The sequence below is a fragment of the Astyanax mexicanus genome, chromosome 17, assembly GCF_023375975.1.
Source record: "Astyanax mexicanus isolate ESR-SI-001 chromosome 17, AstMex3_surface, whole genome shotgun sequence".
NCBI classification, from domain to species: Eukaryota; Metazoa; Chordata; class Actinopteri; order Characiformes; family Acestrorhamphidae; genus Astyanax; species Astyanax mexicanus.
The window spans coordinates 10,480,038-10,504,392 of record NC_064424.1 but is presented as its reverse complement, the minus strand read 5'-3'; the positions used below and the strand labels follow the sequence as shown (position 1 = coordinate 10,504,392).

General features: G+C 36.7%; 2 protein-coding genes across 3 annotated transcripts; one reads left to right on the top strand and one right to left on the bottom strand.

Moving 5' to 3' along the window:
• The first annotated feature begins 910 nt into the window (after nucleotides 1-910).
• trpc2b (transient receptor potential cation channel subfamily C member 2b) lies at nucleotides 911-14,145 on the top strand. The gene is made up of 13 exons (XM_007254133.4): nucleotides 911-1,127; nucleotides 2,973-3,665; nucleotides 3,909-4,109; nucleotides 4,724-4,888; nucleotides 5,610-5,784; nucleotides 6,485-6,685; nucleotides 7,765-7,927; nucleotides 8,305-8,397; nucleotides 8,502-8,694; nucleotides 8,781-8,908; nucleotides 10,126-10,198; nucleotides 10,281-10,401; nucleotides 11,907-14,145. The coding sequence occupies exons 1-13, from the start codon at nucleotides 1,110-1,112 to the stop codon at nucleotides 12,731-12,733; spliced, it is 3,051 nt and encodes a 1,016-aa protein (XP_007254195.3). The 5' UTR covers nucleotides 911-1,109; the 3' UTR covers nucleotides 12,734-14,145.
• A 1,681-nt stretch (nucleotides 14,146-15,826) lies between these two features.
• rrm1 (ribonucleotide reductase M1 polypeptide) lies at nucleotides 15,827-24,222 on the bottom strand. Of its 2 annotated transcripts, none has more exons than XM_049466074.1 (19): nucleotides 24,150-24,222; nucleotides 21,157-21,245; nucleotides 20,782-20,959; nucleotides 20,572-20,672; nucleotides 20,418-20,477; nucleotides 20,254-20,293; nucleotides 19,989-20,151; nucleotides 19,550-19,691; nucleotides 19,361-19,444; nucleotides 19,115-19,276; nucleotides 18,944-19,023; nucleotides 18,543-18,744; nucleotides 18,280-18,429; nucleotides 17,950-18,171; nucleotides 17,740-17,816; nucleotides 17,506-17,641; nucleotides 17,009-17,104; nucleotides 16,554-16,742; nucleotides 15,827-16,463 (listed from the first exon to the last, which is right to left on the bottom strand). In XM_049466074.1, the coding sequence occupies exons 1-19, from the start codon at nucleotides 24,160-24,162 to the stop codon at nucleotides 16,272-16,274; spliced, it is 2,376 nt and encodes a 791-aa protein (XP_049322031.1). In that variant the 5' UTR covers nucleotides 24,163-24,222; the 3' UTR covers nucleotides 15,827-16,271. The 2 variants fall into 2 exon arrangements, with proteins under 2 accessions (XP_049322031.1, XP_007254206.3); XM_007254144.3 differs by lacking the exon at nucleotides 24,150-24,222 and adding an exon at nucleotides 22,546-22,703.
• Nucleotides 24,223-24,355: the final 133 nt, after the last annotated feature.

The following is a 24,355-nucleotide window of genomic DNA, read 5'->3' as shown; positions in this document are numbered from 1 at the left end:
TTTGCTTATTTAGGAGTATTTTATCCTGTTCAGTAACACATACCGTGAAGCATGATAGAGAATTGCCTTGCGATATATAGAGTATTGAAGAATTACAGTATCGTGATATCAAATTATTGTGGGCAATGTATCATGATAATATAGTATCGTGAGATTCCCTGTGGTTCCCACCCATACTATTGACAAGCTACATGGCAAAATACTGTATTTTAAATTTATGTTGTCTGGCGGCTCATAACTATGACTGGTTCATATGAGCAAACGTCATTTGCCTCAGTTTGTTACACATTTACTTAGAAACAAGGCTCACAATACATTTAGGTCCAGATTCAGCTCATAGTGAGCTACAATGTTTACTACACATTACAAGTGCATTGTGGGAGTTTACAGTGCACTCAAAATCACTTTCGAATTCCAACTTACATTTCAGACACTCCAATACACAGTTTATTGAGAATGGTATGGGTATGAGGGCAGTTATGTACTGTATAAGGCAATTAAAATATTGGTATAAGCTGTACATTTTAACTCTTCTTTATTTTATACGGTTTTAGTCTGTCTTTGTATGTATTCTCGTGATCATGAACACAAATACAGTTTTGAAAAAAATGAAGTTGTTATTGCTGCTTTATAATGATTAAACCACTCCTTTGTTTTTGTGTAGATGGTCTAGGTTGATTTTTTTATGGGCTGAAAATGTGGCAAGAGATGATATGAGGAAGAAAAGAGGCATGAAAGAAAAAAGGGAAGGACTGATCTGTGGGCCTTAATGAGATAGCATGTGAAACATACTGTCTGTTTTTAATTGGCCGTGTCCTTTGGGGATTGCGAGCTGTTATTTGGTTCATCAGGTAATTGAAGCTAAATTGACCCGTTCAGGCGTGGTGAACCTGCTGTTAACTTCACAGCTATAGCAAACGCCTAGAATCATCCAGGAATTGCACACCAACATATTCATCAGGTGCAGCTACAGAGACTTACAAGAATGTCTGCTTGTATCGCAGGTTAGGTCTGAAGGCTCTAGAGCTGTCTGGTGGATTTTACAAATGTGGAATTACTGATTTACCTTTTTTTACTCTTTGAAAAGATTGTTTCTATTTCTTTTCACCATGATGGAAAATCTGACGGTAAGAGATCATTTGTGTGTTTTGATCATTTTAACAATGCATAGAAGTAGAAAATAGAATAATTTAGAGTATTATTTGGTTACACTTTACATTAAATAATAAATATAATAATATTTGGTAACTCTTTACATAAAAGGTAACCGTACTTAGAACAATAATAAACATTGTTAAATGGTTAAATATTGTCTCAGCTAATTATTAATTGACTTTAGTAAATATATTATTAACCATTACTAATTTGTAATGCTTAAGAATGTTGTAAAAAATTAGTTTTATAATTTGTAATAATAATGTCTCAACTAGTGTCGGTTAATAATTGATTAAGACATTGTGTTGAAAATTTCTGATAATTAATCTATTCTTGTTGTAAAGTATAACTGTAAATTTTCTTCTGTGTTTCTTATGCAGGTCCATTTTTTATTTGTGGTTGTCGAGTGTTTTTCATTTGTAGGAATACTTAGAATGTCAGAATGTTATTGTTTTAATTCATTTTACTCAGGCAATTAATGAAAAAGAATATGCTTTCCTTATAAAAATATCACTAAAGCAGAAATGCAAAATGTTGAAAATGCACATTTGTTGAAAAACTATATATTACTTTTTTGCCTCATGGTCATGGTCAGCTTTTTGCCTCGATGTACTGTTGTATATGTATATGTTTTTTTTTTTATTTAGAGAATAAACAATCAAACAAAGCACACTATTTTAAACAAATCCTAAAGCACAGTAAGCCTGTCTTCTATATCATAAAAAACAAAACAATCCTGTACCTTTTTGTTTAAATCATCCTCTCTTTAACTTCAGCCTTTCAACAGCTTGACATTTGTGTCCAAGGTTTGCTGTTTTTATTAGAAGACATTTTCCCCCTTTAGCCATGCAATACTACCAAAGCTACTGCCAATCCACCCTGATTCTTTACAGTTGGAAAGGTGTTATTTTTTTAGGAATGCATTTCTTTTTTTCCTCCAGACATACCTTTGCTGATTGTGACCAAAGAGTTATATTTTGATTTTATTAGTCCACAGCCAGGCCTTATTGGCTCAACCATACAATGTATTGAGTTATATATGTTTCGCTGGCCTTTGCTGGATATCATCCAATGTGTGATATTATCCTTCTGTGTTTATTTACATGCAAATGAGCGTAACCAATATTTTAGCTATGACCAATCCCACAATGACCAATGCATTCATAACTGTGCCTCCATATGTACACAGTGGACTTTTTTGCTTTATAATGGTATTATATTATCATGATATCAGTGACATTTAATGTTCTTACATTGATAATAATATTGTCTAGCACAATTATTTCTGTATAGTTTTTTTATTATATTGTCCAGTAAAAACGGTTATTGTGACAGGCCAAATCTCATTTGGTTTGTTTTAACAGCAACACTGCACAGTAGAATAGTGCACATTTGCTCCTAGCTCAGCTAACCCTTCCTGCAGTTTTTTTTTTAGAGATTGTGTATTGTATCATTTTGATTTACCTTTTTACCTAGCATACAAGAATTTTATTGGTCTTCCAGATCATAGCTTGTCCTTGACCGCCATTTCTTCCTTGGGAACTTAATATGCTTGTTTTTTAAGATCTTTAAACAACTGCTTAGAGGAGCCAATATTTGTTGAGTTTTATGCTGCATTCATTTATTGTTATTAAACTCCTCAACACAGGCCACATTGTTGACAAGATTTTTTATTTAGTTTAGAAAAGATAGATAAAGCAACTGAGCTTTTTGACAAAGTTTGTGCTTTGATATTAATTAGCTATTATGGCTAGAACTTTTTGTGCTCAAACTTTCCCATTCAAGACGTTAACATGTCCTCCATCTGTGCTTTCCAGGCCGATCAATGGAGGGAGATCGTGAACAAGAAGATGCGTTTCCCTCCAGAGCTCATCAGCGCCATCCAGGAGGGGAACATGGCCATGATCGGCGGGCTGCTAAAGACAGGCGATGGCATCATCCGTCAGCTGGACGATTCTGAGGACAGACAATGGAGAGAGGCGCTAAACTTGTCCATCAGACTGGGCAATGAGGACACCATGGTCACTCTGCTTCAGGGGGTGAAGTTTGATTTTCGGCAGATCCACGAGGCTCTCCTGGTGGCCGTAGATACAAACCAGCCTCGCATCGTGAAGCGCCTCCTCGACAGACTGGATCAAGAAAAAGGGAACAAGATGGATGTGCGCTCGTTCTCCCAGGCCATTTTTGACCACTCTATTGATGACTCTCAGTTTGCCCCTGGTGTGACCCCACTAACACTGGCCTGCCAGAAGGATCTGTACGATATCGTAACCATGCTGACGCAGAAAGGTCACGTCATTCCGTGGCCACACAAAGTGTCCTGCGCTTGTCTTGAATGCCGCAATGGGCGCCAGTATGACTTGCTCAAGTTCTCACTGTCACGCATCAACACCTACCGTGGCCTTGCCTCTCGGGCCTACCTTTCCATCACTACTGAGGACGCCATGCTCAGCGCCTTCCATCTCAGCCGTGACCTTCGCAAACTCTCCAAGAAGGAGCCTGAGTTCAAGGTCAGGCAGGGCATGCTTATCAGTTCTAAATTTTAAAGTTCAGCCATGCTGCAGGTGCATAGTTTAAAATTAATATCAGCGTAGTTTCATCACGACCATATGTGAAGTCAATTTGTAAAGCACATGCTCAGGCATAACTCCAAATCATGAGGTTCTTTCCTAAATCCTTTCAACACATTTTAAATGTTTCACAGATGTTGTTTTGCACTGTCACGGTTAGTCATGATCACTTACCTCTTTCAGCCTCAATACCTTGCCCTCGAGGAGCTGTGTCAGGAGTTCGCTGTGGAGTTGCTGGGAATGTGCCGGAATCAGAGTGAGGTCTCCACCATTCTGAACAACTGTGGGCTTGACGATGATGATCACGAAGAGGAGCTGGCGTTCGAGGAAGGCATACCGAACCTGGCCCGTTTGCGACTTGCTGTGAACTTCAATCAGAAACAGGCAGGTTTTTCCAATTGATTGTGTGGAGCATACCCACATGCTCAGTGCTCAGAGCTTGAGAAGTTAGGAATTGCTGAAAATCTAGATTCTTTTTTAGCCTTTTGCAGCTTTGATGGTTTGCCTGAAAATTTTCTAAGTGCCCAAAAAACTTAAAATAAGATTCTTTAATGTGGAGTTCTGGGTAGTCTAGTGGACTGAGGCATTGTCACTATGATCAGAGGATTTTGGTTGAGTCCTAGATTATTATGCAGCATCAGCAGCCGGAGTCAGAGAGAGCACCATTCACCATTCTCTCTCTGGGTGGGTAGATGGGTGGGTGCTCTCCCTACATCAGTTCTGCTGTGATGTTGGTTAGCATAGGCTTCTGTTACCTAGTATATCAGACACAGGTCGCTACAGTTTCTTCCAGTTGCACTGACTACCCAGCGATGCTGCATCAGTGGCAGTTCAGATAGAAGTGGAGGCATGTTCTAGTCTTCACCCTGTGTTGGGAATTTACAAGTGATAGGAAAAGTCCAATTGGTCTTCCAAATTGGGAAGAAAATGTGATGAAAAGGGATTATTTAATGCATGGGAAATTTAACCAGCTTTTTTTGTGGTTTTTAAATGTCCAGTTTGTAGCCCACCCAATCTGCCAGCAGGTGCTTTCCTCTATTTGGTGTGGGAACTTGCCTGGTTGGAGGGGCAGCAGAACAGCTTGGAAACTCCTGGTGTCTGTGGGGATCTTTGTCGCTATGCCCTTCCTCTGCCTCACCTATTGGATTGCACCAAAGTCAAAGGTATTTTCACCTATACACTTAATTAGTAGTGAATAATGTAATAAGCTTTTAAATATTTGTCCAGCACTTGGACAACACCCATCAGTGATTGATGGCAGTTTTCTGATGATAATGTCTATAATTATTAGCGTAATTGTTCAGCTTAATGCTGAAATAGTTGGTTTCAAAACACATTCAGTGCCATGTTACACTGACATGACAAAAGTCTTGGGACAGGAACTTGAATTCAAGGATTCAAGGAGATTTTATTGTCATTCGCATCACATGTGGTACATAAGGTGGAACGAAATTGTGATCCCACGATCCAGTTTACACCCAGGAGCAATTGTTAAAACAGATAAATAAAATACTAAAAAAAAAAAAATAAGAAAAAGAAGAATACATTAAAATAGAATAGAACAAAATAGACATCAAGATAAATACACAAAAAAATAAATGAGATATGAGATACAAATGAATATTCCTGGTTCACACATACACAAACTTCCTTTACATGAACTTATTATAAGGAAATTATGCCTTTATAGAGGATTAAGATGTTAAACATGATATGTTTTAATACACAAGATTCAATATTATATTATGAAAAATGTCAGCTAAATGAATACATTTTCCAATTATGTTGATAAAATGGTTGAGCACTAGCTGCGTCTGTGTACACAAGGCCTCTATAATTAAAGACTGGTACTGAATGGAATATATGGTATGCTATCTCTGTTAGGCGGGGAAGATTTTGAAGATTCCAGTGATCAAATTCCTTGTACATTCTGCCTCCTACTTGTGGTTTCTGATCACTTTGCTGGGGGAGTCTATCACAATGGAAATGTATCGGGAATCGTTTGCATCCAGGGAGCAGAACATGTTGCACAACTCTTTCCACATGGTGTGGGTGGCTGGTACGTGCATTTCTCCATCACCTGACATATCACCTGATGTTTATTCTTGACTGCATCACACATTTGAACTAAAGAAGAACTGTTTACAGTCAACTCTAGAATTTAGTGTAAATTTTAAGGTATGTACAGTGATTCCTTAGTCATTAAATTGTTTAAAACATTTAATCCAGTAACAAAGTTCATAGTCCATATTTTTTCTTGCCTTAACTCTGTATTTAAACCTTAAACTGGATTTTATTTGACACAACCAAAACATTAAACACATTATTTTAATTATTTTAAGCAGAATGGCAGATCCAATATCACAATTATCAATATGCTGTTTGTGTGTCCTTAACATATAATACAGACACATATAAAACACAGTGACATCACTGTGTGCAGTTAAGTTTTTTTTGTATTAACACTGTTAGCAGATTTTGTGCGGTTTAATACCAGAGGTAACAGAGTTGACCAGAACATTGGGGCAGACATAAAATATATTTATGAAATTATTGTAAATACATAATCTGCAGAAAATAGATATTTAATGCATTTGACATTGTTAATAGAGCAAGCACAAATAACTAAAATTGAGTTTTAAACTAGATTATTTATGTATTAAAGTTGAAAACTGTGAATAGTGGAAAAAAAGAGAAGATTCTTATTATATATATATATATATATATAGGTGTTAACCTCAGGGTATAATTTTCTCTAGGGTTCTTCTGGTTTGAGTGTAAGGAAGTGTGGATCGAGGGGGTCCGGAACTACTTTCGGGATTTGTGGAACTGTCTGGATATGATGGTGCTTAGCATGTATCTGGCCTCCTTCTCCCTTCGAGTTGTCATCATGTTGAAAGGCCATTTACTGTGTAACTCACCCGGATATGAAGAAGAGTGTGTCTACTTCACACAGACCTGTAAGGAAACAATCTAGTCCATTATAAATAATACATATATGCCATTTGCTTCAGTGCAGAGATATTAACAACTGTTTTCTGATTGTTTTTCAAACAAAAATGATTTTCTAATAATCTATTAAATGAGTTTAGAGTCAAAAGTATTTATTTCCCTTTGTACAATGTACTAATTAGGACATGATGCAACCACCACCATGCTTACCAGCTGGTATAGTTCTTGGGGTTCAGTGTTTCATCTTTTCTAATGATAAAACATCTTGGTTTTATCTGTGTTCGGAGCCGTCAGCTGCAAACTTTTGAGTGGGGTTTAAAGTTCTGAAGGAGTAGGTGCTTCTTTTTAACAGCAGTCTTTCAGCCCAGAGCAATTTTAAACTTGTTTGACAGCTTACATTTCATGGCCATAGGGGTTCTTGGGTTCTTGACCGTCCAAACCAATTTTATTTCAGCTGAGAATGACAGTTTGGGTCTAATTCCAAATCATAGAGAAGTGGCTAACGAATGGCTTTACAAGACCTCACCTTATTAGATCTGAACTCCGATTGTACTGTATATTGGTCAGTCCAATAAATGCTTTCAATCTGGACCTCTTTATGTGGGAAAGCTATAGTCCTGTATATCAGCTATAGTCCTTCAGGGTCATTGACAAAAAATTATGAGGCCTTGGTCCTGGCAAGTTAGAAGACATTTTGGAACTTGCAGCACTACTGAATTAATAATCTAAAGTATATTTATACTTTACCCCATGTATACTATGCATAAATATAACCTTGTATTGATTGTTATAAATCAATCAATCAATGCCCAGTGTTGCCATTACATACATTCTAGATATTTGTGTAGGATCTTTCTTACCTGTATGAGCATGAACTTGTGTGGATCCACATACCACATCCACATAGACTCTTATGTTGTGTTTTTTTATTTTTATGAAATGCCTCAAAATTAGTCTCACACTTGATGGTTTGTTGGTTTTGCCCCCCAATAGGACACAGTTTACTTATAATCTCATTATATGAAGTGAAAGGACATCATCTCGAGCAAGTCTCCTCAGTGCATGACTCACTCTTTATTATCTGCAGTGCGGCAGGACTGGCGTCAGGAGGACCCTCAGCTGATATCTGAAGTGCTTTTTGCTGTGACCAGCATGCTGAGTTTTGCACGTCTGGCTTACATCCTGCCTGCTCAAGAGTCTCTGGGAACCCTGCAGATCTCTATGGGAAAGATGATTGATGACATGATAAGGTAGAACTGTGCCATCAACACTGTTGATAAGTATTATCACTCATAACTTATAGAAACCATTAGCTAATAGCTGGTGTTTGAGGCATTTTTTGGGGGGGATTTTGGATATTTAGTGAGCTCTCTGGTGAAAATGTGAAAAAGTACTTTTGTACAAAGTACAATTGTAAATAAATTGCTGTGTGAAATTATGTGTTTTTGAGCAATTACATCAATTAAACCTACCATGTATGATTGTGACAGGACACTGACTGATACCTCTTATTATATAAAATATTCTGGCCACTCCCCATTCAAGAAAACTGCTTTCAATTTAATGAAAAAAACATAGAGACTGCTGCTTTTTAACAGTGTTTCTGACTGCAATGTTCTCTGTCCAGGTTCTTGTTCATTCTGATGATCATTGGTACTGCTTTTCTCTGTGGAATCAACAATATCTACGTCCCGTACATCATCTCTCCCCAGCTTGGAAGGTCTGATCTTTTTAATAATCTTTCTATAATACCATCAATATTATTGTCCAAACAGAATTTTAAATTGTATCATTTAAATCATGCCTGAACATCTTTATTTCCAGGTTTAACGAGACCATCTCGTTCCTCTTTTGGACAATGTTTGGTGTCGTCAGCAAGGATTACGTGGACATGCCTGACTTTGTTGTGGCTGAGTTTGTTGGCAGAATCTTGTATGGTATCTTCACACTTCTGATAGTAATTGTGCTGCTGAACATGTTCATTGCCATGATCACAAACTCCTTTCAAAAGATTGAGGTAAGCTCGGTCAGGGGGTCACTTTACGTGCCTTTATGCTTTATATAAAAAAAGATTAATTTCCCCCTTTTGACCATAAACTGTAGGATGATGCGGATGTGGAGTGGAAATTTGCTCGTTCTAAACTCTATCTGAGCTACTTCAGAGAGGGCCTCACTATGCCTGTCCCCTTCAACATCATTCCCTCACCAAAGGCTTTGTTCTACCTTTTACGGTAAGATAACAGAACTTTTACTTCTAATATGTTCTTACTGGTTCTCACAACAAAGCAAACAAGATATTCTTCAGCTCCACTGATCATATAGGAGAATTTTGTAATTCTATAATTACAGACGGTAGTCCTTCTGTTTCTCTGCATACTCGATAATCCTCCTTACACTCTGTTCTTCAACCTCCTAAGACCCAAATTCTTGCATTTCATGCATTTTTTTGTATCTCTTTGCTATTTGGGCTAATTGGCACCTCATTAGTGTCAAAACTAAAAACAAATAATTATCTTTTTATATGATGAAGTTTCTGAGAAAAATGATGTCCACATATGAGGACTTCAGTTTTATATTTCGATAGAACACAATGAAGTTGCAATTAGTAATGATGTGCTTAAATACAGCAGAATTTTTTGGCTAAGTGCAAAACAAAAGTAGAAACAACAGTTGTGCCCTAACACAAAGACATAACAAAGTAAAAAACATAAACATTTACTGTATTTACTGTTCTTTATATTTCTGAACAAAATCTAAAATGATAAACTCTACTGCCACCACTAGGTCATTAGGTGACAGTATAATGGCCTCATAAGAGGACACCAGGCTTTGTGGAGCAATATTTTGTGTTGTGGTCTAGACAACCCAAAATGTGATGTCCACACATGTGGACGGCAGGTCCTAGGAGGTTAATGGTCAGGACCCCACAGGAGAGACCACCACTAAGCAGCTACTATTTGGGTGGTGGGTCGTTATTATTCTCAGTTCTGCAGTGATTAACACTGATTAGCATGGTGGTGATGGTATGAGGGGTTAGTGTGTGTTTTTCAGGTACAAGTGGATCAGACACAGCAGTGCTGCTGGAGTTTTTAAATGCCTTAGTGTCACTGCAGTGCTGATAATAGTCCACTAACCAGAGGATGATAAACACAAACTGTGTAACAGTTCAGCTTTTATCTCTGACAACTACAAGGTGGAGCAGCTACTGTCGGTTAGGAGTGTCTACTAGAGTGCACAGTGAGTTGACGCAATGTTTAAAAACACCAGCAGCACTGCTGTGCCTGATCCACTTGTACCAGCACATCATACACTAACACACAAACACCACCTCCATGCCAGTGTCACTGTAGTGCTGGGAATGATCCACCACCCAAACAATAACTGCTCTGCTGTGATCCTGTGGAGGGGGACCACCAAGAACGTTTTATATTTTTATACTATTTTCCAGGGGAATTTTCAGAAAAATCTGCTGTTGTTGCAATTTTAATTCCACCCCAGACTACCCACCCATCACCTCCATGGTAAGTAGATTTTTAAGTCACGCTTTTCTTGATTAGTTACGTATATTTTTAATTAATCTTCTGCAAATGCTTTGTTGTATAGCCTCAGAAGGATGATGGAGATCCAACTGAGAAAATGACCTACAAACAGCAGGTCATTTATGCTCTGGTGCAGCGCTATATCGAGTCAGCAAGGAGGGAGTTTGAGGAAACTAAACGCAAAGGTATGATAGAAAAAGCATCTCAAAAATTTTCTCTAATATATCTTGTTTTGGGTTTATGTGGTGGACGGGAAGAGTAAAAACCTTTTTTTATATTTTGCAATATTGGTGTTTGCATTGGTGGGTTCCGATGTCCATTTCAGGAGCCCATTTCAACTTTAAAGGTGCTCCAGAATGAAAAACTTTTACCTTAGCTTAGCTAAATATTGAGAGTTTGCTACATGGAAACTATATCCTGTGAATCTCAAACACGGTTGTCTCTTGATAAATTAATTAATTTATCATGTATTATAACTAGAAAAGCATCTATGTTAAATGTTAAATAAAAGTCAGAATATCTGTGTCCAGAAATGGAGAGCTAATGTTTGAAGAGCCAGGAAGCTAAAGCATAGGTGGTGACAGCATGCTAGGCTAAAAGCTAACAGTAGCATGGAACAGGGATGCAGGTATCAGCTAAAATCTAAGCCATCTGATTGCCTGATTGTGTTGTTTTTTGTTTGCAAGTATGTTAGGTTTACAATTTGTTTTAACACATGAATACAAAATATTAATAACGTCAATATATAAATAATAGAAACATATTCACTGTCTCACCAAAAAGAGAAAAGGGTAAGTATGAGGTGAATGCCAGACAATAGTCTAATGATTCAATGATTCAAATTCTTAAGGGCTTATTTGATTAAATTCCACACAAAATCGTAGCTGACTTGGATTTATTTATCTTCTGCTCAAAGGGTAAAACCAGTTGCTTATATTTGTCTTTGTAGTCACAGTAAATTCAGCAAAGATTAATAGTTTTTTGTAAAATAATCTAATGAGAAAGGGAAAGAACTATCATCACTTAATAAACATAGACATGGATTGTTGTTAATATGAATTTAGAAAGAAAATCACACTGGAATCCCAAAAGATGGTAGAAATATGTTGACAGAATCAGTTTTACAAACAGTGCAGCAAGGAGTGGACCCCCAACCATTTTTTTGTCCTAAATATGGTGTGGAGTAAATATTTTTGTATATTTATAGTTCATTAATTGATGAGCAAGATAATTCTTTAAGGTAGTAGTCAAGTTAGAGACCATATCTGATTCTATTTAGGCTGGAATCTCAGCTGTTTAAGGTCCTGTTCTCATTAAGGATTCAAGGAGATTTTATTGTCATTCGCATCACATGTGGTACGCGAGGTGGAACAAAATTGTGATCTCACAATCCAGTTTACACCCAGGAGCTGTTATTAAAATAGATAATATAGATGAAAAAAGAACACAATAAAATAGAATAGAACCAAATAGACATCAAGATATATACACAAAAAATAGGGAGAGTAGGCAGGTGGCAGCAACATGAAGTCCAGAGTGCAAGTTTGCTATAGCAGCATGACGAGGAAAAAATAAGATTTATCTAATATTGAATTGTAAATACATGTTACTAAGCCTTATTCACACATCTAGTGGTTAAACTCTTTAGACATTTTATTTCAGAATATGAGTTTCTTTGTCTTTTCTTTAGATATTGGAAATCGGGTGACGGAGCTGGGTAAAGTGGTTGGTCGTCTTCACGATGAGATGAAGAAAATTCATCGCACCCTGTTAGATGCAGAAGAGGCCAAACTGGATCCTTCAGAGAGAAGTACCTCCAACGTACTGGGCATGTACATCCACGGGGCTAAAAACAACTTCCGGGGCTTTAGCAGCACTGGACCATCAGAGTCCAGACCAGCTCCTTTACTGGTCAACGTACACCATCAAAAACCTGATCTGGAACCGGAGAACGTGGAGCAGAACGACACAGTGGAGGAGGCTGTAGAAGAGGAAGAAGAAAGTAAAGGTGATGAAGTGGAAGAAAATAATGATGGTGAGGATGAAGCAGTGACTGAGGAAGGAGGAGAAGCCACTGAGGACGTAGACGAAGAGGAGAAAGCCGACAGTGAAGAAGCTCAGGTCAGTGAAGAGGGGGCTTCCTCTGAAGACCAGGCACCAGACCAGAACCCTGCAGATGGTGAAGATGAAAGTGAAGATCAGACTGTGGTAGATATAGAGAACAGTGAGTTGAGTGAGGAAGAGACAGAAAGCAGAGTTGAGGAAGATGGAGAGGATGAAGCACAGATAATGGAGGAAGGGAGAGCTAATGAAGGGACAACTGAGGAGTTTAACACGACTGAAGTAAACATGGTGGTGGAGAGAAGAACTGGGATAGTAAGTTTTTTGGCAAGGCAAATAGAGGAGAGAAGCAGTGGAGAAGAGGGTTCAGGTTTTCAGGGTAAGCATGCCTCTTCTCCCACTGACAGCAGTGGATCACAAGACACTGGCTTTGGCTCTCAAGAACTAGATATTTAGTTCTTAATACTCAACAGTTCATCTAGCTTAATGTGAAAATATCTATTCTGAATGAGAATATTAAAAATATTAGAGTATTTCCATGTATAGAGTGAAAATATCACTGCAAAATATGATTTCATTTGGGATTATTTTTGAGCAGTTGTACTATTTTCCTGTAAATTAACCTCATATTAAATAGGCTGACAAAAAGAAAGCAATTTTGGAAAGATTTCTGATAGTTATATCCATACTTTTGACAGGGAGCTTAAACACACATAATAAAAAAAATCACTAATCACAATTAATTAAAGTTCAACTAAATTTTAATATCATGAGAGATGTATATTATTTATGCATTTGCAATACCAGTCAAAAGTTTGAACGCATCTTAAATTCAGTGTTTTTATATTATTTTAAAAGTTTCTGCATTGTAAATTATTGCTGAAGTCATTCAAACTATGAAGAAAAACATGGAATTAAAAGTAGGCACCTCTTGCTGGGATGGCAGCTGTCTATATCTAATCCATATAATGACAACTAAGTAAAGAAATACCTTAAGAACCCTTAAATGCAGTTGTGAAGAACATCAAAAATGTTATGATGAAACTAGCTCTCATCAGGACCGCCCCAGGAAAGGAAGACCAAGAGTTACCTCTGTTGCACTGGATAAGTTAATCAGTTACCACAAACCGCAAGTTAACAGCACCCCTGATAAGAGCCACTTAAATGCTTGACAGAATTTTTTGGTTTGTTTAACACCTTTAATTTTACTACATGATTCCTTATGTGATCCTTCATAGTTTGGATGACTTTAGTATTAATTTACAATGTAGAAAAAAAAAATACATTAAATGAGAAGGTGTGTCCAAACCTTTGACTGGTACTGCATGTTTTTCTGTTTTTCCCAGTCTTTTGTTGTCATTTTCTGTTCCATTTATGTTAGTGTCTTAGTTTCTGTCTGTCCTTCTCACCGTTTTATTCTGGTGTATGAACGTTTCTCTATATTGGTTCATTCACGCTATATTAAACATACTGTCTCATCATTGCTTTTTATGGTAAAACATGTATTTCCATTTTCATCTATTTTCAGTTTTTAACATGGTTTGAACCCTGTAGCTTATTTGTACACTGTGTAAATAAATCTGGATAAATAGACTTAATAGAAATGCCATAAAATAAATAACAGTAAACTTTTAGTTTAGATCAACTTGAATTTTCTTCTCTTGTAAAATCAGTTTTTGAAATAATTTTTTTTTATTGGACAAGTGTAGCAAAATAAACAATGTACTGTAACAGTAATACTCAATACACATTTCCTGTTAACTATAACCTAATGAACATCTAATATTATATTACCTGCTATATTACATGCATGTAGTAGAAATGGGGTCAGTTGTGCAGTATTTATATCAATAAACATCTAAATGCTTTATGTTTTATAGTGTATAACTGTGTATAGGGTTTCCTTTTCTCATCCCAACTAAGGACACTAAAATGGTGCGGTAGATCTTGTTGATTGAGAGCTGTAATTGTCCCCATGGCCTGCGTACAGGTTGCAGCTTGCTCAACACCTGCTGTTTGCTACTTACAGCTGGGTCATCCCACAAAAGGTCCCATGGTTATTAATTAATCTGTTACCCAGAGCCTCACTTCCTCCCAACCTGTGGAAAAGCATCACACCTGTGCCCCTGTTATATCAGTTTATAATCTGGAAATAGATTGCTGTATTCCCACTCTTTTTTAGGACAAGTTTCCAGAACATTTTGTACGACTGCTTTGCTGACAACCAACATAAAATAAATGTATTGTAGCATCAGCAAGGACAGATGTGGTGGAAACCTTCCGATACCATTACTCTCTCCCACCACACCCCCATCCTATTAGTAGTTAGGTCCCATTAATAGTCCTATTAGCCTTGTTTTTACCATAGGCATGTTCTGTTTGCACTGACTTGTTTTTATCCCACCCTGTTACTACTATTCCTCATTTCTTTTAAGACAAAAAAAAACATGCAAAAGAGCATTTCTTAGTAGTACACTGTTCAAAATGGGTTAATAGGGTTAAAAGGGTTAATAAATGCTAAGTTTTAAGTAAAGGTTGACTGCCTGGCCACAGCATTGTAGACCATAAGTTACCAAGTAACTTTACCAGATAATCACTGCAATAAAGCAAATCTGGGCCATTTTATTATCTATCAGGACACATATTAACTCTTTGTAGTCAGTTATAAATATATGTGTAAAAAAATTACCTACTAGCAATCATAATACTTTCTTTTTTTTTTTTAACAATTAACTAAATACCAAAGGAAGGGAGCCTGGGCTGGAAAGACTACACAAGGAGTTAAGGATAGGGAAACATGTCCAAAATTATAAATAAATGATGCCAGGAAGCAAAAAGAAAAAGTAATTTTTGTGTAGTAGATATGTTGTTTTAGTGTTAAGTAGGGCTGCAACTAATGATTATTCTGGTAGTTAACTAATCTGATTATCATTTTTTCGATTAGTCAATGATTTTTTCTGCCATGTCCTCCATCTCTAAAAACAGAATAAAAAGTTAAACATGAAATTTAAAAGGCATTTAAATGTCCACATATTGTTTAAACATGGAGAGTACTGATATTTAGTGGATACATATGTAATCTGTTGTGTTTGAGCACTTTGAGACACAGACCAAGTTTCTTCTGTTCCCAGCACTTAGTGTAATGTGGCACTGTTACAAATTAACGATTAGTCAACAATGAAATGTATAGTCGACTAATTTAAATAATCGGCATTGTCGATTATATTGATTAATTGTTGCAGCCCTAGTGTGAAGTGTTCCATAAAAGTATTACTAGCCTCATAATATAAACTGGTTTTATACACAGGCTAATGCTATTAAGATGTTGAGTTATTTGGGCCAAAAACAACCTTCATTTTTCAGACCTTATTGCAAACTAGGCATTGGCCATTTAAATAGCTGACAACCAATCTAACAAGTGATCTCCAAACTAAACATTTTAGTTGCATGGAGTCTGGACTGACGGGGATTTTGGCTGATGTTTAAAGGCACATCAAGAGTTGAAAAGTAGTCATTACACAGATGAACCCATAAGACAAACCCCACAAATTTTAAGTACAAATCATTTATTGTTTTAACATATAAAACAATCAATTCTTTACAGACTGGACAGTTAATAGTAGATATTCTATGTAAATAACATGCATCAACACTGCTTCTGAAATGTATTATCATCAAATGCAATCATACACAGATCAGTGGAAATCTGTACAGAACTGTTAGGCAGTATAGCCAAGTGAAATAAATATGAAACATTTTATAGCTCTATTTGGTTGATAAGCATTCTATGTACAGCACTAAAATAGAAGATCAAAAGACTGTAATGCATGTCCCACAGCAACAGTATTAGCAACAGAAACCTCATTTGATGCCTTGTATTAATTCAGACAAAATACTCTAAGTGCCATTAATGACTGCAAAACACCTGGCGGTTGATTACGAAGCTCAACATGACAAGGTTGAAGAGCAAGGATGCTTAAGACAAGGAGAAACTTTAAGAGCCACACATCAGGCACTCATCACGATTCTCCAGAGAGCACACCATAGCTGCCGTGTTGCGTTCCTTGATCTCTTCCTCGTTGCTTTTGGTTGTCTGAGACTCTTTCAGTTTCTCCTTGTTGAGGGTGAACTGGATGGGTTTGGCAGCTGGCTTTGTGCGCAGATAATACATGCCAGTTTTCAGCCCCTGTTTAACAAAAGACAATAGTTAAGCTCCATTGCTTGACTGAGTAATGCTCTATTATATACTGTAGATCCAAAGCGATTATTAACCCACCTGCTTCCAGCCATAAAAGTGCATGCTAGTAAGCTTGCCATAGTTGGGCTCTGCAATGTGGATATTGAGGGACTGACTCTGGTCGATGAAAGCCCCTCTGTCAGCAGCCATCTTGAGGACCACCTTCTGAGAAATCTCCCATACAGTCTTATACAACTCCTTCAAGTCATCTGGGATTGTGGGAATACCCTACAAAAAGAAGCCCACCAGAAAAGTCAGAGAACAGAAAAACACAATATAAAGGCAGGAACACAAATTAAAATACATTATTATGCTCACAAATTACAAGTCTTCCCTTCCTATGGAGTTGCCATTGTGGAGATGTAAAGATTTGTCACACTGATAATATTCATGTGACTGTTAGATTACTTAATCTAATCTATTTATAGGATCTACTGGGTAATATGATTACTTTCTTAAATATTTAGCTTGTTCTTTTCATACACTGTACCTACCTGGATTGAACCATTGTGAGCAATCAGCTGGTTCTTCATGTCTTCACTCCACAGGCCTCTTTCTGTGAGATCTTTCAGCAAGTGAGGATTTACAATCTGAAAGAGACAAACAATAATTGGTAAGTAAGTATATACATATATATTAAAAAAATTATGATTATATATATAAAAAATAATAATACCCTATAAAACATAGTAGCCCTGTTACAATAACAATTGACAATTTACTGATCGTTATATTACAACAGAATAAAAAAAAAAAAATAAATAAAAAAAACACTTTTAAATGTCACCTTGTCATGTAAAACCTTTAAATATCCTGAATAAGCAAAATGTTTCCTTTTGCTAAGTAAGCACAATGGGCAATAGACAGATCAGTTATAATTGAGGTTATATCCATATATTGTACGATCATCTTAGAATGTAATTAAGAATCCTTCCCATCAGTCACACACACACAACAAATGTGAAAGATGTGGTAAAGCAAATCATTTTACCTGAAACTCCCCAGAGAGCACTCTGCGTGTGTAGAAATTGCTAGTGTATGGCTCAATGGACTCATTATTACCCAGAATTTGGGCTGTGGAAGCGGTGGGCATCGGTGCAAGCAGAAGACTGTTACGGATACCATTCCTGCAAACCAACCCAAGAAAAGCTCACAATTAGGCATGTTTTTTTTTTTTTTTTTTTTAACATACAGAAGTAAGAGACCTACTGAAGACTTGACTTACTTGGCAATCTTCTCCTTTAGCTCCTTCCAGTCCCACAAGTCTGTTGGGGTCTTCTCCCACATGTCATATTGCAGGATCTGAAGATAAGAGACAGAGGGTGTAAATCTCTGATACAATAAACACCAACACTAATTTAAACAAATCATATAAATCTATGCTTAGATGTATGAGCCTTTATGTGCAAAGTAGTCTTGTGGTTTGGACACTTACGCCTTTGCTAACAGGAGATCCAGCATAGGTTTCATACGGTCCATGCTCAGCAGCCAACTCACAGCTGGATTCCAAGGCAGCGTAGTAGATGGTTTCAAAGATCTGTGTATTGAGGAGTTGAGCTTCTGCACTTTCGAAAGGGAACCGCATGAGTATAAAAGCATCAGCCAGGCCCTGCACTCCAATACCAATGGGCCTGTGGCGCTTGTTGGATCTCTCTGCCTATTGAGAGATGAGAGAAAGGGTACCGGTAATCATTTTGAAAAGAGCAGGTTTATAAATCATAAGGTAAAGGAACCTCAATATTTAGAAACATCACCCACAACTCACCTCAATAACTGGGTAATAGTTGATATCAATGATTTTGTTCAAGTTCCTGACAATGACCTTCGTTACAGATGCTAACTTCTGGAAATCAAATGTCCTGTCAGGTGTCACATACATGTTAAGTGCGATGGACGCCAGATTGCACACAGCCACCTGCAAAATTCAAAGCAAAAGTATAAGTTAGACTTTCGTTGAACATAGAAAAAATATGTAAATATACCTGCAAAAAAAAAAAAAAAAAAAAGAAAAAAAAAGTAAAACCTCACCTCATCCTTGCTTGTATACTCCACAATCTCTGTACACAAATTGCTGCATTTAATGGTGCCGAGGTTCTGCTGGTTGCTCTTCCTATTGCAGGCATCTTTGTAAAGCATGTAGGGAGTGCCAGTCTCAGTCTGAGACTCAATAATAGCATACCACACCTGCTGAGCCTTCACTACACGCTTTGCCTTGCCCTCCTGCTCATACCTGCAAAAAAAAAAAAAAAAAAAAAAAAAAAAAAAAAGCATTGTTCAGATAAGAAAAAAAATTACGAGTTTTATTTCTAAATAGTAGTAGTAGTAGTAGTTTCAGGGTAATTTTACCAATTATTTAGAGTCAAAACACTAAAATTTTTAATATGCAAAGAGTCTAGTGGATGGGCCAGAATCACAAATGGGTATTTCACCTGGTGTACAGTTTTTCAAACTCTTCACCCCAGCACTCATCCAGACCTGGACAGTCATTTGGGCACATAAGGGACCATTCCTGGAAAAGCAAGTTACAAATTAATTATATTAACTGCATATTTTAACATTAGCATATACAGAGCTATTTTCCCCTAAATTGCTGCACTTACCGCATTGGTCTCCACTCTCTTCATGAAGAGATCAGGAATCCACAGAGCATAAAACAGGTCTCTGGCCCTCTGCTCTTCTTTACCCGTGTTCTTCTTCAGCTCCAGGAAGTCAAAGATGTCAAAGTGCCATGGCTCAAGGTACATGGCAAATGCTCCAGGCCTCTGAAAAAAGGCAGATAAGGATTGCTTAAGTTGTGTCCAACACTGAGGTTAACAACAAAAATACAATCTGTCTCTCTCCCTCACCTTGTTTCCCCCCTGGTCAACATAGCGAGCTGTGTTGTTGTAAACACGGAGCATGGGAACCAGTCCATTTGAATTGCCATTTGTCTGAAAATTATAAAACAAACAAAAGATAAAGTTGAGATCTTTATTTTTCCCCACTGTCCCAAAGAATTCCCAAATTCAAACCTTAACTGGAAAAATCTGACTTACTCCTGCAATGTAGCTGCCTGTAGCTCTAATACAGCTCACTGCAACTCCAATGCCTCCTGCAGATTTGGAGATCAGGGCACACTGCTTCAGGGTGTCATAGATCCCGTCAATGCTGTCGTCACGCATAGCAAGAAGGAAACAGCTGGAAAAAGGAAGGAAAAAAAAATCATGATAATTATACCTGAATATATTATACAAAAACCTCATTACATGTAAGGATTATATAAGTCTCCTGCACCCAAGTGCTACAGAAAGAGGTCAAACAGGCTTAACGACAAACAGTCTAAACCTTTAGGAACACAACTTTCAAAACTTGTTTTACTTTACAGTTTATAGCTTTGTTTATTTTACTGAACTGCCCTCTTATGTCCAAACTCTGAAATGCAGGCATATTTCAACATGTTTCATCAACAGCAATATGTCTCCCTCTGGTGTATACCTGGAGAGCTGAGGCCGGTTAGTGCCTGCATTGAAGAGTGTAGGAGAAGCGTGGGTGAACCATTTCTCAGACAGCAGGTTGTAGGTCTCAATAGCAGCAGCAATATCTTCCTTATGGATCCCAACTGCTACCCTCATCAGCATGTGCTGTGGCCTTTCTGCAACTAAAACCAGATGCAAAAAGACAGTGAGCAATAAACATTTGACATTGCTCATATTTAGAGAAGTCTTCAGGAATCAGTAAAACATTTATTCAAATAACTTACCCTTTCCATCAATCTTGAGCAAATACGACCGCTCCAGAGTCTAAAGAAAGAACACACATTCAGTTGAGGTGAGTAATTTGTAGAATAACTATCAAATTTGTTTTTAATAATTAGGCAGAGCACATCAAATATTCATTAGAAGTTATTTTCAAGACTCAATTTACCTTGAAACCAAAGAAGTTGTAAGAGAAGTCCCTGTCGAAGATGATGGCTGAATTGAGGCGCTGTGGAAAGAACCAAGGAAAACTAGGTATTAGGGGAAAAAAAAAAAACCTTTACAGATCAAAAGAAAAACAATAAATGCTTTATCATTCTTACATCCTTATTAGCCAAGATAATGTCAAGGGTGTCCTTGGAGATCATTGGGGAGTGTCGTCCATTAAGAGGATTAACGTAGTTGTAAAGGTCCTCCATAACCTCTGCAAAAAGCAAAAACACAAAATATATATATTTTTTTTCCGCAAGTAATGTATAACAAACCTCTGGAACTCTGCAGGAAATATACACCAAGCCGGTCAGATTACTTACCACTAAATACCTTCTTTGTCTCCTTGTGCAGGTTAGACACTGCAATACGGGCTGCCAAGATGGCATAGTCAGGATGTTTAGTGGTGAGGGTAGCAGCGGTCTCTGCAGCCAAGGTGTCCAGCTCTACAGTGGTCACCCCACTGTACAAGCCCTGGATCACCTTCATTGTTATCTGAGTCTGGAAACACAACAGCAGAAAGGCATATTGTTAAAACACATTGTAAACATGTTTTAATAATAATAATAATAAAAAAGAAATTCTATTAAACAGATCAGACAGTCTAAAGCTGTGAACATATTGCAATGTCAGTATGCAGGTTTTGAGGTTGTAGAACGATACAAAAATCTCACAAAGAATAAATAGCCTATACATACAGGATCAACAAAGTCAGAGTTGAGTCCATAGCAGAGCTTCTGGATACGTGAGGTAATTTTGTCAAACATAACACGCTCCTGGCGTCCATCTGCAAATAGAAAATAGGCATTTTTAGTAATACAGAACCTTAGAAAAGTTGTGTTTTGTATCAATAGTCAATATTGACCAAGCTAGCAATCTAAGATAAGAGATAAGATAAGAAAATCCTTTATTAGTCACACAGTGGGCAAATTCACAGTACTACAACAGAAAAGTGATAGCAAGGCACTCAGTATAAAATAAATGTATTATTTTAAAAAATAAAAATATTATATAAAATAAACAGTACCATATAAACAATAAAAAGTCAAGAACTCTTAAGATTGTATTTACAAATTCTGTTACACTGAACAAATTTAATTTTCTGTATGTGTGTAGCGTTTAGGTGTGTGTCTAGCTTGCTTCGAACCAAACTAGGTCAAACATGGAGACCTTATTGTTCTAGTTTAGTATTCACTTGTTTTGCAGCAAACATGATTATAATTACAAGATTGCAAAATGTGTTAAGGGTGTGTACCGCAATCAGATTTTAAAGAAGTTTGTTTTTATATGTTTTTTTTCCTTTATGCTGAGAACTTGTCAAAGTTTTTCCCAAGCTCAGTACCTTACCACCAAAGCTTTAAATACAAGGTATTTAAGTTAATTTAGCATTTAAAGGCGCAAAGGTTAGAAAATAAGACATTATCTTGTGCTAAATTAACTTGAAGTGAGAGGGATTAGCCAGTTAACTAGCTAACGAACTCGGCCAACAGGCTATTTGGCGCCAACCACACTGACAACAAAGGAGGAGTACTGCAGCATACAGGAACAATGGTGATAATATAGCGAAGTTAGCTATATAACTGTCATCTAAATGCATGTTTTATTTAGCATAAATAATATTTAACGGATTTATTAGCTGTTCATGTGAATAGTGGATAAACCGGAGACTTTATTCTGAATATTTGCTGGAGCTAACTAACCTAGGTTAGCTATCTAGCTTTCTTTACTGGGAACTTCACACAACTATAATTAACCTAACTATATTTATCATTTAAACCACTTGTCTGGATTTAACAACAGTAAACACAGGTTTAAAACAGAGCTAATAGAGTAAATATATCAGAAAGCAAAGCTAGGACTACAGTAAAGCTACAAACATATATAGCTAGCTAACTATATAGAAGTTCACTGCCAAAATAACGTTAGCTAGCTCACTTATATTAACTGTTATAAAACATACATTACTAGCTATATAAAATGTCAGTTAGTTGGCTATTTAAAGCATAAAGATTAATATAGGGCTATTTAACACAGCTAACCTAACCAGATTAGATAAGAGGCAAAATAAGAGGCAAAAACACACTCACCTCGCTTGAGGACGTACATGTTTACTTATATTGTAAGGAAAAGTGCAAAACTGGTACAAAAATGACTATTATAACAGAGGTACTGTGTATCTAACTACTAGCTTGGGCCTGCCGTCCAGCACTGACCAGCTGATGCAAGAAATAAAGCGCGAATGTCTTCAAACCGTGACAGAAAACCTCCATGCTTAACTGCGAGGACCAATCAGAGGAGGGCTGGGGGCGGGACATCCTGATCTGCAGCCACTGGCAGCTTTACTGGATTAGATAAATTCTAAAAACAGTGAAGGTGACCTACTATTTATCATTCTTCCAGTCTTTGGAATATTTATGTTGTAGTGTGTTATTTATTGTGAGATAATATATTTTATGTTTGTTGAGAAAGATTTAGGCTTGTGGACATTAAAGAGTCCACATGGCTACTTTTGCTTTGTAATGCATATTGTAAACATGTGGATGGTGCTATAAAAACAGCAGATGTACGTATAAGTAGGTATTAGTCTCTTGCAGAAAAAAGTTTAACACAAACAGACAAATACACTTGCTTCAAAAAAATAAAAATAAACAAAAGAAGGAGAGGGCGATAAAAATCGCTTCAATATAGCTAACTTGTGTACCCATGTGAGTTATTATTGGGAACGATTTTTATACGCTAATGCAATATATACTGTAATGTGAGACTTAACTATTTTTAAACATACTTGATAATAAGAATTAATAAGAAATTACATTTTTGAAATTTGCCGTTTTGTTTATTTGTTTATAGTAATTTATTAGTAATTAGTATTGATTAGTAATCATACTGTGCATTGTTTTTATATAAACAATTTTTAAATACTATTTTATAATAAAAATTAAAAAAAAAAAAATACTAAAATAAAAGAGACCGGACTTCTTTCTGTTTTCTGCGTGGCGGAAGCAGATGGTATTTTATGTGGCGGGAAATTTGAAAACCGGCAAAACTCGATGTGAGTGAGATTGGCGGGTGTGTGTGTGTGTTTGTGTGTGTGTGTGTGTGTGTCAGGAGCTGGAGTGGGGTAGGGTATACAAACTGACACAACCATTGTTCCTTCTTCATATTTTACAAAGCAACACCACAACTAATACTAAGTCCCTCAGTGCAAAATAAAAAGAAAAATCCTTGAGATTTTTATATTGATGTTTATATACATCATATAACATATATTTTATTATTTTGACATTAACTGTCAGTACATTTCTCATCATTTCTGTTCTCTTATGTGTTTGAACCTAAATAACGAACCTAATATTTTTATCTGGACATGTAATATGTTACATAATAATACACATGTAATATATTTGTATCCTGCACTTAATTTGTTGTTGCAGCTGTTTTATCTGGTAACATAACAGTTTAAATATCTTTAAAATGTTTTTTTACTATTCTGTTAAATACTAGAATTTAAAAAGAAAAAAGCAAATGACAGGCCCAGAATAGCCAGATGTATCAGATATATTGTTTAAATGTATATTATTATTGTATATAAGTATTATATACAATAATAGTGTGTGTTTTATCATCTGACTATATTATATTAGGAATGCTAAAATACTGCACACTGACTCAGATATGACTGGTTTCCTACCTGGTAACAGCATTTCTGAATGTTTCTGAACACTTCTTCCTCTTTTTTACACCTCTTCCTTCTTTGTGTTTTGGAGAAACTGATGCCAAGAAGAGGAGGAGTTCATGTGAATATTTTAGCCACTCCCACATGACCATCTTCTGACAGGAGAAGGAGTTTCTCTGAACAACAAAACCACTCCCACAGGGTCACACACACACACTCAC